Below are 16,715 nucleotides of genomic sequence, written 5' to 3'. Positions count from 1 at the left end.
CCTGAGCGGCCATGCTGGAGCCACCAGCAGCACAAACGATTGCTCCATGATAATTTTGAAAATCACTCTTAAAAGAAGAACTAGAGGCGGAAAAAATATAGGCAGGTTGATAACTCCAAGGAAGTGTTAATGCATACACTGCTTCCGCCTGAGGATCCCTGGACCTGGATAGGTACCTGGGAAGTTTCTTGTTTAGATGAGATGCCATCAGATCTATTTCTGGAAGCCCCCCACATCTGAACAATTTGAAAAAAATCTGGGTGAAGAGACCATTCTCCCGGATGTAAAGCTTGATGACAGAGATAATCCGCTTCCCAATTCTCTATACCTGGGATATGGAGCCCAGAAATTAGACAGGAGCTGGATTTTGCCCAAGCAAGTATCCAAGATACTTCTTTCACAGCCTGAGGACTGAGAGTCCCACCCTGATGATTGACATACGCCAAAGTTGTGACATTGTCTGTCTGAAAACCAATAAACGTCTCTCTCTTCAAAAAGAAGCCAATACCGAAGAACTCTGAGCATCGCACGGAGTTCCAAAATATTGAATGGTAATCTCGCCTCTTGAGATTTCTAAACCCCCTGTGCTGACAGAGGCCCCCAGACAGCTTCCCAAACTAAAAGACTCGCATCTGTTGTGATCATGGTCCAGGTTGGATGAACCGGAGAGACCCGTAGAACTATACGATGGTGATCTAACCACCAAGTCAGAGATAGTTGAATATTGGGATTCAAGGATATTAAATGTGATATCCTAGAATAATCCCTGCACCATTAATTCAGCATTAAAAACTGGAAAGGTTTCATATGAAAATGAGCAAAGGGAATCGAATCCAATGCTGCAGTCATGAGACCTAAAACTGAATTGTGGGTGTGGTGGGGGGTGTATTTATAGGCATTTTGAGGTTTGGGAAACTTTGCCCCTCCTGGTAGGAATGTATATCCCATACGTCACTAGCTCATGGACTCTTGCCAATTACATGAAAGAAAAACAGAATTTATGCTTACCTGATAAATTACTTTCTCCAACGGTGTGTCCGGTCCACAGCGTCATCCATTACTTGTGGGAATATTCTCTTCCCCAACAGGAAATGGCAAAGAGCACAGCAAAAGCTGTCCATATAGCCTCTCCTCAGGCTCCGCCCCCCAGTCATTGGACCGACGGTTAGGAGAAAAAAAAAGGAGAAACTATAGGGTGCCGTGGTGACTGTAGTGTATAGAGAAAGACATTTTTCAAACCTGATTAAAAAAACCAGGGCAGGCCGTGGACCGGACACACCGTTGGAGAAAGTAATTTATCAGGTAAGCATAAATTCTGTTTTCTCCAACATTGGTGTGTCCGGTCCACGGCGTCATCCATTACTTGTGGGAACCAATACCAAAGCTTTAGGACACGGATGAAGGGAGGGAGCAAATCAGGTTACCTAAACGGAAGGCACCACGGCTTGCAAAACCTTTCTCCCAAAAATAGCCTCAGAAGAAGCATAAGTATCAAATTTGTAGAATTTGGCAAAAGTGTGCAGAGAAGACCAAGTCGCTGCCTTACATATCTGATCAACAGAAGCCTCGTTCTTGAAGGCCCATGTGGAAGCCACAGCCCTAGTAGAGTGAGCTGTGATTCGTTCAGGAGGCTGCCGTCCGGCAGTCTCATAAGCCAATCGGATAATGCTTTTCAGCCAGAAAGAAAGAGGTAGCAGTAGCTTTTTGTCCTCTCCTCTTACCAGAGTAAACGACAAACAAAGATGAGGTTTGTCTAAAATCCTTTGTTGCTTCTAAATAGAACTTTAAAGCACGAACTACATCTAAATTGTGTAACAAACGTTCCTTCTTTGAAACTGGATTCGGACACAGAGAAGGAACAACTATTTCCTGGTTAATATTCTTGTTGGAAACAACTTTCGGAAGAAAACCAGGCTTAGTACGCAAAACGACCTTATCTGAATGGAACACCAGATAGGGTGGATCACACTGCAAAGCAGATAATTCAGAAACTCTTCTAGCAGAAGAAATAGCAACCAAAAACAGAACTTTCCAAGATAGTAACTTGATATCTATGGAATGTAAAGGTTCAAACGGAACCCCTTGAAGAACTGAAATAACTAAATTTAGACTCCAAGGAGGAGTCATGGGTCTGTAAACAGGCTTGATTCTGACCAAAGCCTGTACAAAAGCTTGTACATCTTGCACAGCTGCCAGTCGTTTGTGTAACAAGACAGATAAAGCAGAAATCTGTCCTTTTAGAGAACTCGCTGACAACCCTTTATCCAAACCTTCTTGGAGAAAGGAGAGAATCTTAGGAATTTTAATCTTACTCCAGGAGAATCCCTTGGATTCACACCAACAGATATATTTTTTCCATATTTTATGGTAAATCTTTCTAGTCACAGGTTTTCTGGCTTGAACCAGGGTATCTATCACTGAATTTGAAAACCCACGCTTGGATAAAATCAAGCGTTCAATTTCCAAGCAGTCAGCTGCAGAGAGACTAGATTTGGATGTTCGAATGGACCTTGTACTAGAAGATCCTGTCTCAAAGGTAGCTTCCATGGTGGAGCCGATGACATTCACCAGGTCTGCATACCAAGTCCTGCGCGGCCATGCAGGAGCTATCAGAATCACCAAGGCCTTCTCCTGTTTGATCCTGGCTACGAGCCTGGGAAGGAGAGGGAACGGTGGAAACGCATAAGCTAGGTTGAACGACCAAGGCGCCACTAATGCATCCACTAGAGTCGCCTTGGGATCCCTGGATCTGGACCCGTAGCAAGGAACCTTGAAGTTCTGACGAGACGCCATCAGATCCATGTCTGGAATGCCCCATAATTGAGTCAACTGGGCAAAAACCTCCGGGTGGAGTTCCCACTCCCCCGGATGGAAAGTCTGACGACTCAGATAATCCGCCTCCCAGTTGTCTACTCCTGGGATGTGAATTGCAGATAGATGGCAGGAGTGATCCTCCGCCCATTTGATGATCTTGGATACCTCTCTCATCGCCAAGGAACTCATCCTCCCTGATGGTTGATGTAAGCTACAGTCGTCATGTTGTCTGACTGGAATCTTATGAATCCGGCCTTCGCTAGTTGAGGCCAAGCCCGGAGAGCATTGAATATCGCTCTCAATTCCATGATGTTTATCGGGAGAAGAGACTCTTCCCGAGACCATAGACCCTGAGCTTTCAGGGAATCCCAGACCGCGCCCCAGCCTAATAGACTGGCTTCGGTCGTGACAATGACCCACTCTGGTCTGCGGAAACTCATTCCCTGAGACAGGTGATCCTGGGTCAACCACCAACGGAGTGAGTCTCTGGTCATCTGGTCTACTTGAATCTGTGGAAACAAGTCTGCATAGTCCCCATTCCACTGATTGAGCATGCACAGTTGTAATGGTCTTAGATGAATTCGAGCAAAAAGAACTATGTCCATTGCTGCAACCATCAATCCTACTACTTCCATGCACTGAGCTATGGAAGGCTGCAGAATAGAGTGAAGAACTTGACAAGCGTTTAGAAGCTTTGACTTTCTGACTTCTGTCAGGAAGATCTTCATTTCTAAAGAATCTATTATTGTTCCCAAAAAGGGAACTCTTGTTCACGGAGACAGGGAACTCTTTTCTACGTTCACTTTTCACCCGTGAGATCTGAGAAAGGCTAGAACAATGTCTGTATGAGCCTTTGCCTTGGAAAGAGACGACGCTTGAATTAGAATGTCGTCTAGATAAGGTGCCACTGCAATGCCCCTTGGTCTTAGAACTGCCAGAAGGGACCCTAGCACCATTGTGAAAATTCTGGGAGCAGTGGCTAACCCGAATGGAAGAGCCACGAACTGATAATGTTTGTCCAGAAAGGCGAACCTTAGGAACGGATGATGATCTTTGTGGATAGGAATATGAAGGTACGCATCCTTTAAATCCACGGTAGTCATATATTGACCCTCCGGGATTGTAGGTAAAATTGTTCGAATGGTTTCCATTTTGAACGATGGAACTCTGAGAAATTTGTTTAGAATTTTTAAATCCAGAATTGGTCTGAAAGTTCCCTCTTTTTTGGGAACTACAAACAGGTTTGAGTAAAACCCCTGACCTTGTTCCACAGTTGGAACTGAGTGTATCACTCCCATCTTTAACAAGTCTTCTACACAATGTAAGAATGCCTGTCTTTTTATTTGGTCTGAAGATAAGTGAGACATGTGGAACCTTCCCCTTGGGGGCAGTTCCTTGAATTCTAGAAGATAACCCTGAGAGACTATTTCTAGTGCCCAGGGGTCCGGAACATCTCTTGCCCAAGCCTGAGCAAAGAGAGAGAGTCTGCCCCCTACTAGATCCGGTCCCGGATCGGGGGCTACCCCTTCATGCTGTCTTGGTAGCAGCAGCAGGATTCTTGGCCTGTTTACCCTTGTTCCAGCCTTGCATTGGTTTCCAAGCTGGTTTAGCCTGGGAAGCGTTACCCTCTTGTCTAGAGGCTGCAGAGTTAGAAGCCGGTCCGTTCCTGAAATTGCAAAAGGAACGAAAATTGGACTTATTCTTAGCCTTGAAAGGCCTATCCTGTGGGAGGGCATGGCCCTTCCCCCCAGTGATGTCTGAAATAATTTCTTTCAATTCTGGCCCAAAAAGGGTCTTACCTTTGAAAGGGATATTAAGCAATTTTGTCTTGGAAGATACATCCGCCGACCAAGACTTTAGCCAGAGCGCTCTGCGCGCCACAATTGCAAACCCTGAATTTTTCGCCGCTAATCTCGCTAATTGCAAAGCGGCATCTAAAATAAAGGAATTAGCTAACTTAAGTGCGTGAATTCTGTCCATGACTTCCTCATATGGAGTCTCCATATTAAGCGACTTTTCTAGTTCATCGAACCAGAAACACGCCGCCGTAGTGACAGGAATAATGCACAAAATTGGTTGGAGGAGGTAACCTTGCTTAACAAAAATCTTTTTAAGCAAACCCTCCAATTTTTTATCCATAGGATCTTTGAAAGCACAATTGTCCTCAATGGGAATAGTCGTGCGTTTGGTTAGGGTAGAAACTGCCCCCTCAAACTTAGGGACTGTTTGCCATGTGTCCTTCCTTGGGTCGACCATGGGGAACAATTTCTTAAATATAGGAGGTGGGACAAAGGGTATGCCTGGTTTCTCCCACTCCTTATTCACTATGTCCGCCACCCTTTTAGGGATCGGAAAGGCATCAGGGTGCACCGGGACCACTAAGAATTTGTAATGCGCGGAGATGCTCTAACTTAAATTTAAAAGTCACAACATCAGGTTCTGCCTGTTGAGAAATTCTTCCTGAATCTGAAAGTTCTCTCTCCGACAAACCCTCCCTCACTGCCACTTCTGACTGGTGTGAGGGTATGACAGATAAACTATCGTCAGCGCCTTCTTGCTCCACTGTATTTAAAACTGAGCAATCACGCTTTCTCTGAAATGCTGGCATTTTGGATAAAATATTAGCTATGGAATTATCCATTACTGCCGTTAATTGTAGCATAGTAACAAGCATTGGCGCGCTAGATGTACTAGGGGTCGCCTGCACGGGCATAACTGGTGTTGACACAGAAGGAGAGGATGATAAACTATCCCCACTACCTTCATTTGAGGAATCATCTTGGGCAACCTTATTAAATGTGACAGTACTGTCCTTACTTTGTCTGGATGCTATGGCACAATTATCACATACATTTGAAGGGGGGACCACCTTGGCCTCCATACATACAGTGACATGTTAGACAGGCTTAAACAGGCTAATAATGCAAAAAAAAAACGTTTTAAAACAAAACCGTTACTGTCTCTTTAAATGTTAAACAGAGCACACTTTATTTCTGAATGTGTGAAAAACTATGAAGGAAATATCCAATCTTTACCAAATTTTCACCACAGTGTCTTAATGCTTTATAAGTATTGCACCCCAATTTTCAAGCTTTTAACCCCTTAAATGAGGAAACCGGAGCCGTTTAATCAAATAATTTTTAACCCCACTACAGTCCCAGCCACAGCGTTTGCTGCGACTTCACCTGTCCTTAGGAGTTATACGATACCAAATTAAGCCTTCCAGGAACGTTTCCAATGATCACCAGACCCTCTCACATGCAGCTGCATGCACTGTATCCAAAAGAAACTGCGCAATTATGGCGCGAAAATGAGGCTCTGCCTACTATAGTGAAAGGCCCTTCCTGACTGGAAAGGTGTCTAAACAACTGCCTGGCGCCTAAAAACGTTCCCCCACAATAAAAGTTTTATAAATCACCTCAGATTTCATAAAAAACTTAAATAAAGCAATCGATTTAGCCCACAAGAGTGTCAACCAGTGTATAGCCCATAATAAGCCTTCATTCTGTTAAGAGTCTAAGAAAATGGCTTACCGATCCCCAAGAGGGAAAATGACAGTCTTCTAGCATTACACAGTCTTGTTAGAAAATGGACTAGTCATACCTTGAGCAGAAAAGTCTGCTAACTGTTCCCCCCAACTGATAGCAGAATAAAAAACTACAACTAAACACCACATACTCTTCACCATCTCCGTGGAGATGCTACTTGTTCAAAGCGGCAAAGAGAATGACTGGGGGGCGGAGCCTGAGGAGGGGCTATATGGACAGCTTTTGCTGTGCTCTTTGCCATTTCCTGTTGGGGAAGAGAATATTCCCACAAGTAATGGATGACGCCGTGGACCGGACAGACCAATGTTGGAGAAAATGAAAGTGAAACATGTTCCATTGCCAAAAAGGTATGCAGTCTATTTGAGCCCAAACCTTCACAAAGTGTTTCATAGAGAGCAAAGCAATACATATATAAATAAATGTATCCCCAAACTGTTCCAAACTAAGACATCAAAAGAGATATTAACCCTTGATCCTTTTGAGGTTAAGAGGAGTCACACTGTGACCCTAATAACATAAGTCCCTGCTAAATAGTAAAATAAAGCAGACTTACCCTCCAGGATTTATACTGTGGAACAGATACAGCCTCTCAAGTGTGACAGCCTTGCCGCAGTGATCTGACAGGGACCTGAATGTGTAAAGGCAAGCAGTGTAACTCGTTAACACTTATTACCAGGGAGCCGTTAGACAGACAGTCTGGATTGCTTCTCAGAAAAACTTTCCCTTCATCTCCAGACTCTAACATTCATTAATACTCTCACTGAGAGGTTTATACGATTACTTAAAGCTCCAGTCCTTTCTTGAAGGGAACATACCCATTTAAGGACTATACAAATCTTCTGACACTTCTCTGCCATCCTCCTCTAGTGATGAAAGGCAAAGAATGACTGGGGATGGGGAAGTGGGAGGGACATTTAAGCCTTTGGCTGGGGTGTCTTTGCCTCCTCCTGGTGACCAGGTGTTGTATTTCCCAACAGTAAGGAATATCGTTGTGGAATATTCCTGCCTTATAGAAAGAAAAAAAAAATCTACTGCTTATCTGAAATTCAGAGTAAGTGTTATTGCATTTTCTTTTTACTATGTACTTGTTAATTATGTGATTCTACTGCATTGAGTGGTCCTTTAAACTTTACAATAACCCTTATTTTTTTAAAAATACTTACCATTGCATTATGGTAAACATAACTCAGATCCTCCGCCTACAGCTACTGCTTTCTTTAGCAGATAGATGACGAATCCGGCTTCCTCCAATCATTGTGTGCCCCCTTTAGCATCCAGCTTGTGAGGCACACAACGGTTGGAGGAAGCCGGATTCGTCATCTATCTGCTAATGAAATCAGGAGCTGCGGGCGGAGGATCGACGTTTTGTTTACTATAACACAAAGGTAAGTATTTTTTAAAAATAAGCATTATTGTTACCGGGCACTTATTCCTTAAACTTTACAACAACTTTAAATTGATAATTATAGACATAGGAATTAGATAAAGTGGAAAAATACATCATTACATATAGTCAGTAATTTTTTTTTTTTTTTTTTGTGTTTTTTAAACAATCATGGCAGAACAATTGCATATAATTCTACCTATAGCTTTTGTCTTATCTGTAATTTGCATCTAACACAACCTGACATTTTTATAGTACCGCTCTTTTGTGTCTTTAGTTTATGTATGTGATGTTTTTGATCAGTATTTACTAAATATAGATAAGTGTGCTTAATAAAAGCTAACACATACTTTGTCATCCAGCTGTTTGTACAGTTTTGTAACTTCCTCCTCGCATTTTCTTCTCTCAGCATCAGTTAAAGGAGCAGCGATTGTAGCTGCAGGTATGTCATTAGCAACTACATTTTCAATCACAAAAGCATCCAAATTTGCCTTTTCCTTGTCAAACTGCTCTTCAATTGGCACAGTTTCCCCTGAAGACCACAAAAAAAGGAACTTTAATACTAACAGTATGCAGAATGTATTACTTAAAACTTAGTGCACAGAGATAATGTGCCTATATTAATTATGGAAAATATTGGTTTTTAGTCATCTTAATGACTTGAAATGTTCTCACATTTAGAATTGATAAAACTATTTCAAAATTAATGAAACTTTGCTTTGCAGTTTGAAATGTACTTTATTAGGCTTGTATCCTCTACACTGGATTCAGTAACAGTTCAGGACACATAAAAAGGAAACATCCTGTAGCTAAGTCGTACTGTGATAATGGGAAGACCTTAAAACCCTTTATGGGCTCTCTGGGTAAAGAGCAGATTAATGCAGACCTTAAAAGTGGCAGTAATCATTTTGTAATTTAAATATTTTGCTGCTTTCTTGCAATAAACACATTAGGTGAGCTTGAAAACCTGAAAATGCATAAACACTTTATTTGCTTAAACTTTTTAATAATGTAATGATACCCAACACTATATTCCATTTATTACTGGAGTAGACTAAAAGCTAACCACTGTCAATTTGATAGTTAATTCCCATTCTTTTGCAGTTTATTTGATCATCTCTGCCGAGACCAATTGGAGACATAAGCAGCTATAGGCACTTCCAATCCTTAATAGTTACAAACCCCAAAATACAGGTAAGGGGGAAGAGGTAAACTAAATAATAAAAGCACATTGCTACGTTGTTTTACTATGCATATTGAAACATTTTATATTACAATCACAAAGTGTTTTCTGTCCCTTAAATGCCAGAACAGACTTCATAATGACAGAAGGCAATAACTTTATATGACGGGTGACAACAGGTCAGTACCAAACTTCTAAAGCTCTGATGTGGCCTTGGACTTCATAGTCAATAGATATACTACTAGGAGAAAGAAGATTGAAGTCTAACTCTGCATTTGGCAGCAATGGGATAGACTATGCAGTCACTGGCATGAATACTAAAATCAGTGCCTTTATCATAATTTTTTAAATGCACCTATTAAACCACAATCAGACCATACTATACATAAAAAGGTAGCCAAGCTCACCCCCGTTCCAGTCCTGTCCATACAACCTGTTACACAGACCACTTAGTTAATAGCCAATGAAAATCATGTACTGTTTTTAAAATGCAAACTCAGGTGAGGTGTCTTTAGCTATAATTAAAGGCTTAAGCCGAAACATGTAAGCAGACATTACCTGTAGGTCTAGTTACCCAAATATGTGAGCTTGATCTATATTTTAAAATGATGAAAATAAAGACTGAATTGTTTTTATAAGTTTGTCACGGTTATGAACGTTTTGCCTTTTTACTCTCAACTGGTGCTGATAGCTTATGCCATGATTGTTATTTGATTGGAGCAACAGAGTCACATGGTTGAGTGGCGTACCTTCCCCAATAACTGGGAACGCAGAGTAAATCGAAGGGACGCCTGGATTGGTGAACCTCACGGTCTGCAGCTAGGAGTGGTGAGAGGGGAACAGCTGAAAAACATAATTTATGCTTACCTGATAAATTCCTTTCTTCTGTTGTGTGATCAGTCCACGGGTCATCATTACTTCTGGGATATAACTCCTCCCCAACAGGAAATGCAAGAGGATTCACCCAGCAGAGCTGCATATAGCTCCTCCCCTCTACGTCAGTCCCAGTCATTCGACCAAGAATCAACGAGAAAGGAGTAACCAAGGGTGAAGTGGTGACTGGAGTATAATTTAAAAGATATTTACCTGCCTTAAAAACAGGGCGGGCCGTGGACTGATCACACAACAGAAGAAAGGAATTTATCAGGTAAGCATAAATTATGTTTTCTTCTGTTATGTGTGATCAGTCCACGGGTCATCATTACTTCTGGGATACCAATACCAAAGCAAAAGTACACGGATGACGGGAGGGATAGGCAGGCTCATTATACAGAAGGAACCACTGCCTGAAGAACCTTTCTCCCAAAAATAGCCTCCGAAGAAGCAAAAGTGTCAAATTTGTAAAATTTGGAAAAAGTATGAAGCGAAGACCAAGTTGCAGCCTTGCAAATCTGTTCAACAGAGGCCTCATTCTTAAAGGCCCAAGTGGAAGCCACAGCTCTAGTGGAGTGAGCTGTAATTCTTTCAGGAGGCTGCTGTCCAGCAGTCTCATAGGCTAAACGTATTATGCTACGAAGCCAAAAAGAGAGAGAGGTAGCAGAAGCTTTTTGACCTCTCCTCTGTCCAGAATAAACGACAAACAGGGAAGAAGTTTGGCGAAAATCTTTAGTTGCCTGCAAGTAGAACTTGAGGGCACGAACTACATCCAGATTGTGTAGAAGACGTTCCTTCTTTGAAGAAGGATTTGGACACAAGGATGGAACAACAATCTCTTGATTGATATTCTTGTTAGTGACTACCTTAGGTAAGAACCCAGGTTTAGTACGCAGAACTACCTTGTCTGAGTGAAAAATCAGATAAGGAGAATCACAATGTAAAGCTGATAACTCAGAGACTCTTCGAGCCGAGGAAATAGCCATTAAAAACAGAACTTTCCAAGATAACAATTTTATATCAATGGAATGAAGGGGTTCAAACGGAACACCCTGTAAAACGTTAAGAACTAAGTTTAAACTCCATGGCGGAGCAACAGCTTTAAACACAGGCTTGATCCTAGCTAAAGCCTGACAAAAAGCCTGGACGTCTGGATTTTCTGACAGACGCCTGTGTAACAAGATGGACAGAGCTGAAATCTGTCCCTTTAATGAACTAGCTGATAAACCCTTTTCTAAACCTTCTTGTAGAAAGGACAATATCCTAGGGATCCTAACCTTACTCCAGGAGTAACGTTTGGATTCGCACCAGTATAGGTATTTACGCCATATTTTATGGTAAATCTTTCTGGTAACAGGCTTCCTAGCCTGTATCAGAGGTATCAATAACCGACTCAGAAAAGCCACGTTTTGATAAAATCAAGCGTTCAATTTCCAAGCAGTCAGCTTCAGAGAAGTTAGATTTTGATGTTTGAATGGACCCTGTATCAGAAGGTCCTGTCTTAGAGGTAGAGACCAAGGCGGACAGGATGACATGTCCACTAGATCTGCATACCAAGTCCTGCGTGGCCATGCAGGCGCTATTAGAATCACTGATGCTCTCTCCTGTTTGATTTTGGCAATCAATCGAGGAAGCAGGGGGAAGGGTGGAAACACATAGGCCATCCCGAAGTTCCAAGGTGCTGTCAAAGCATCTATCAGAACCGCTCCCGGATCCCTGGATCTGGACCCGTAGCGAGGAAGTTTGGCGTTCTGGCGAGACGCCATGAGATCTATCTCTGGTTTGCCCCAACGTCGAAGTATTTGGGCAAAGACCTCCGGATGAAGTTCCCACTCCCCCGGATGAAAAGTCTGGCGACTCAAAAAATCCGCCTCCCAGTTCTCCACTCCCGGGATGTGGATTGCTGACAGGTGGCAAGAGTGAGACCCAGCGAATTATCTTTGATACTTCCATCATGCTAGGGAGCTTCTTGTCCCTCCCTGATGGTTGATGTAAGCTACAGTCGTGATGTTGTCCGACTGAAACCTGATGAACCCCCGAGTTGTTAATTGGGGCCAAGCCAGAAGGGCATTGAGAACTGCTCTCAATTCCAGAATGTTTATTGGAAGGAGACTCTCCTCCTGATTCCATAGTCCCTGAGCCTTCAGAGAATTCCAGACAGCGCCCCAACCTAGTAGGCTGGCGTCTGTTGTTACAATTGTCCAGTCTGGCCTGCTGAATGGCATCCCCCTGGACAGGTGTGGCCGATAAAGCCACCATAGAAGAGAATTTCTGGTCTCTTGATTCAGATTCAGAGTAGGGGACAAATCTGAGTAATCCCCATTCCACTGACTTAGCATGCACAATTGCAGCGGTCTGAGGTGTAGGCGTGCAAAAGGTACTATGTCCATTGCCGCTACCATTAAGCCGATCACCTCCATGCATTGAGCTACTGACGGGTGTTGAATGGAATGAAGGACACGGCATGCATTTAGAAGCTTTGTTAACCTGTCTTCTGTCAGGTAAATCTTCATTTCTACAGAATCTATAAGAGTCCCCAAGAATGGAACTCTTGTGAGAGGAAAAAGAGAACTCTTCTTTTCGTTCACTTTCCATCCATGCGACCTTAGAAATGCCAGAACTAACTCTGTATGAGACTTGGCAGTTTGAAAGCTTGAAGCTTGTATTAGAATGTCGTCTAGGTACGGAGCTACCGAAATCCCTCGCGGTCTTAGTACCGCCAGAAGGGCCCCCAGAACCTTTGTGAAGATTCTTGGAGCCGTAGCCAATCCGAATGGAAGAGCTACAAACTGGTAGTGCCTGTCTAAGAAGGCAAACCTTAGATACCGGTGATGATCTTTGTGGATCGGTATGTGAAGGTAAGCATCTTTTAAATCCACTGTGGTCATGTACTGACCCCTTTGGATCATGGGTAAGATTGTCCGAATAGTTTCCATTTTGAACGATGGAACTCTTAGGAATTTGTTTAGAATCTTTAAATCTAAGATTGGCCTGAAAGTTCCCTCTTTTTTGGGAACCACAAACAGGTTTGAGTAGAACCCTTGTCCTTGTTCCGACCGCGGAACCGGATGGATCACTCCCATTAATAACAGATCTTGCACACAGCGTAGAAACGCTTCTTTCTTTATCTGGTTTGTTGACAACCTTGACAGATGAAATCTCCCTCTTGGGGGAGATAATTTGAAGTCTAGAAGGTATCCCTGAGATATGATCTCTAGTGCCCAGGGATCCTGAACATCTCTTGCCCAGGCCTGGGCGAAGAGAGAAAGTCTGCCCCCCACTAGATCCGGTCCCGGATCGGGGGCTTTCGATTCATGCTGTCTTTGGGGCAGCAGCAGGTTTCCTGGCCTGCTTGCTCTTGTTCCAGGACTGGTTAGGCTTCCAGCCTTGCCTGTAACGAGCAACAGCTCCTTCCTGTTTTGGTGCAGTGGAGGTTGATGCTGCTCCTGTTTTGAAATTCCGAAAGGGACGAAAATTAGACTGTCTAGCCTTAGCTTTGGCTTTGTCTTGAGGTAGGGCGTGGCCCTTACCTCCTGTAATGTCAGCGATAATTTCTTTCAAACCGGGCCCAAATAAAGACTGCCCCTTGAAAGGTATATTAAGTAATTTAGACTTAGAAGTAACATCAGCTGACCAGGATTTTAGCCACAGCGCCCTACGTGCCTGTATGGCGAATCCTGAGTTCTTAGCCGTAAGTTTGGTTAAATGTACTACGGCCTCCGAAATGAAAGAATTAGCTAGTTTAAGGACTCTAAGCCTGTCCGTAATGTCGTCTAGCGTAGATGAACTAAGGTTCTCTTCCAGAGACTCGATCCAAAATGCTGCCGCAGCCGTAATCGGCGCGATACATGCAAGGGGTTGCAATATAAAACCTTGTTGAACAAACATTTTCTTAAGGTAACCCTCTAATTTTTTATCCATTGGATCTGAAAAAGCACAGCTATCCTCCACCGGGATAGTGGTACGCTTAGCTAGAGTAGAAACTGCTCCCTCCACCTTGGGGACCGTTTGCCATAGGTCCCGAGTGGTGGCGTCTATTGGAAACATCTTTCTAAATATTGGAGGGGGTGAGAACGGCACACCGGGTCTATCCCACTCCTTAGTAACAATTTCAGTTAGTCTCTTAGGTATAGGAAAAACGTCAGTACTCGCCGGTACCGCAAAGTATTTATCCAACCTACACAGTTTCTCTGGTATTGCAACGGTGTTACAATCATTGAGAGCTGCTAAGACCTCCCCTAGTAATACACGGAGGTTCTCCAATTTAAATTTAAAATTTGAAATATCTGAATCCAATCTGTTTGGATCAGAACCGTCACCCACAGAATGAAGCTCTCCGTCCTCATGCTCTGCAAGCTGTGACGCAGTATCAGACATGGCCCTAGTATTGTCAGCGCACTCTGTTCTCACCCCAGAGTGATCACGCTTGCCTCTTAGTTCTGGTAATTTAGACAAAACTTCAGTCATAACAGTAGCCATATCTTGTAATGTTATCTGTAATGGCCGCCCAGATGTACTAGGCGCCATAATATCACGCACCTCCCGGGCGGGAGATGCAGGTACTGCCGCGTGAGGCGAGTTAGTCGGCATAACTCTCCCCTCGCTGTTTGGTGAAATTTGTTCACATTGTACAGATTGACTTTTATTTAAAGTAGCATCAATACAGTTAGTACATAAATTTCTATTGGGCTCCACCTTGGCATTGGAACAAATGACACAGATATCTTCCTCTGAGTCAGACATGTTTAACACACTAGCAATAAACTTGCAACTTGGTTATAATCTTTTTTAGCAAAAACGTACTGTGCCTCAAAGAGGTACTAAACGATTAAATGACAGCTGAAATAATGAACTGAAAAACAGTTATAGCATCAAACTTTAAAACAACACAACTTTTAGCAAAGGTTTGTTCCCATTAGTAAAATAACAATAATTAAATTTGACATAAAAATTACAGAGCAACGTTTTTATTCACAGTCAATATAAAATTCTCACAGCTCTGCTGAGAGAATATACCTCCCTCCAAAGAAGTTTGAAGACCCCTGAGATCTGTCAAAGATGAACCGGATCATGCAGGAAATATAAGAGTAGCTGACTGGAAATTTTTGATGCGTAGCAAAGAGCGCCAAAAACGGCCCCTCCCTCTCACACACAGCAGTGAAGAGAAACGAAACTGTCACAATTAAAAGCAAACAACTGCCAAGTGGAAAATAATGCCCAAATATTTATTCACTCAGTACCTCAGCAATGTAAACGATTCTACATTCCAGCAAAAACGTTTAACATGAAAAATACTTATTAAAAGGATTAGTGACTTTTAACAGAGTAGTTCCGGTGAAATACCATCCCCAGAATACTGAAGTGTATACATACATGTCATTATAACGGTATGGCAGGATTTTCTCATCAATTCCATTCAGAAAATAAAAACTGCTACATACCTCAATGCAGATTCATCTGCCCGCTGTCCCCTGATCTGAAGCTTTTACCTCCCTCAGATGGCCGAGAACAGCAATATGATCTTAACTACTCCGGTTAAAATCATAGTAAAAAACTCTGGTAGATTCTTCCTCAAACTCTGCCAGAGAAGTAATAACACGCTCCGGTGCTATTATAAAATAACAAACTTTTGATTGAAGTCATAAAAACTAAATATATCACCACAGTCCTCTCACACATCCTATCTAGTCGTTGGGTGCAAGAGAATGACTGGGACTGACGTAGAGGGGAGGAGCTATATGCAGCTCTGCTGGGTGAATCCTCTTGCATTTCCTGTTGGGGAGGAGTTATATCCCAGAAGTAATGATGACCCGTGGACTGATCACACATAACAGAAGAAATACAAGCTGCAGAATGATATGCCCCTCCCACGAAGAGGTCCAGTATCTTTGCCGTTGGGAGGATGCAAGTCCCCATTCATTATGCATGGCATAAGGGGGTAAGCACAGTTGGCTGAAGAGGTTTATCTTACTCAAATTGAATTTTGCACTAGTTATAATCTTATTGCAAACTGTGAACTTGTTTTGTTATAGAAGTGAATCAAAGGAAATCTTCCAAATTTACAGGAGCATGAGTGCAGAAATTAAAAATCTGCTTCATATCTTCCAGCATACATAATATGAAACAAATGCATGCAGAGTAAACCAGGGAGAGGAAATTTAGCAAGAATTTTAGAACATGGGGGGAGCCTACAAGTTAATAGCAATCTATTATCAGCATAGGATCAAAGCATGATGACAACAAAAAAAACAAAAAAAAAAAGACAATATCGTGTGGTAGAGTGTACCATAGAACAAAACAAAGCTCATTTCAACTTTCAACCCATAAAAGTAAAAACTGTACCTGCATCACATATAGGAAAAATCATTGTTTTGCCAGGTGTGACTTGGCAGCATCAAGCATAGGATGCATTTAGTTGAACAGAACAGATTTGTTTATCAAGAAGTAGCAAATGTTCCACAGGCTTTTCTTGAACCTGAAACACGTCCAATAAAGGCAGAAGTAACAGGCCTTTGTTCCAATGCAGATACAAACAAAACGGGCAAGCCAAACCAAACCAAACTATCTGCAAGAATTACCAACAATGTGACTATGTTGTCACATATAACAGTACTCAAAATACTTTAGTGTATGGAAAGAGTAATTCTAGCAGAAATCTTACATTTAGTTTCAAGGATAAAAAATAAATAAAAACCTCAAAAAAAAAATGAAACAGCTGAAACCATCACACCCAGAGAGATATCATCTAAAAGCACCAACTTGTCAAATAAGTGTGGGGGACTTATGAGACACTAATACAAGAATCTTCCTCCATGAGATATGTGAGGAAAATAATTTAGAACATTGTTTTAAAGTAATGTGCTATTTATCCTCACTACCTCATCCACTTTATAAAAGGGCAGAAATTGTTAAA

At 42.3% G+C, this 16,715-nt stretch overlaps 1 protein-coding gene across 1 annotated transcript in view; it reads right to left on the bottom strand.

Annotated features, from left to right (window-relative positions):
- KIF5B (kinesin family member 5B) overlaps window positions 1-16,715 on the bottom strand; it is a 346,765-nt gene that overhangs the window by 97,357 nt on the left and 232,693 nt on the right. Inside the window, exon 12 of the mRNA XM_053713860.1 lies at window positions 8,097-8,278. Coding sequence (XP_053569835.1) covers window positions 8,097-8,278 — 182 coding nt within the window. The remainder of the gene's footprint in view (window positions 1-8,096; window positions 8,279-16,715) is intronic.

Source organism: Bombina bombina, chromosome 5 (assembly GCF_027579735.1).
Source record: "Bombina bombina isolate aBomBom1 chromosome 5, aBomBom1.pri, whole genome shotgun sequence".
In the NCBI taxonomy this organism is placed as follows: domain Eukaryota; kingdom Metazoa; phylum Chordata; class Amphibia; order Anura; family Bombinatoridae; genus Bombina; species Bombina bombina.
Note: the sequence above shows the minus strand (reverse complement) of the source record. Positions and strands in the feature narration are given on the sequence as shown.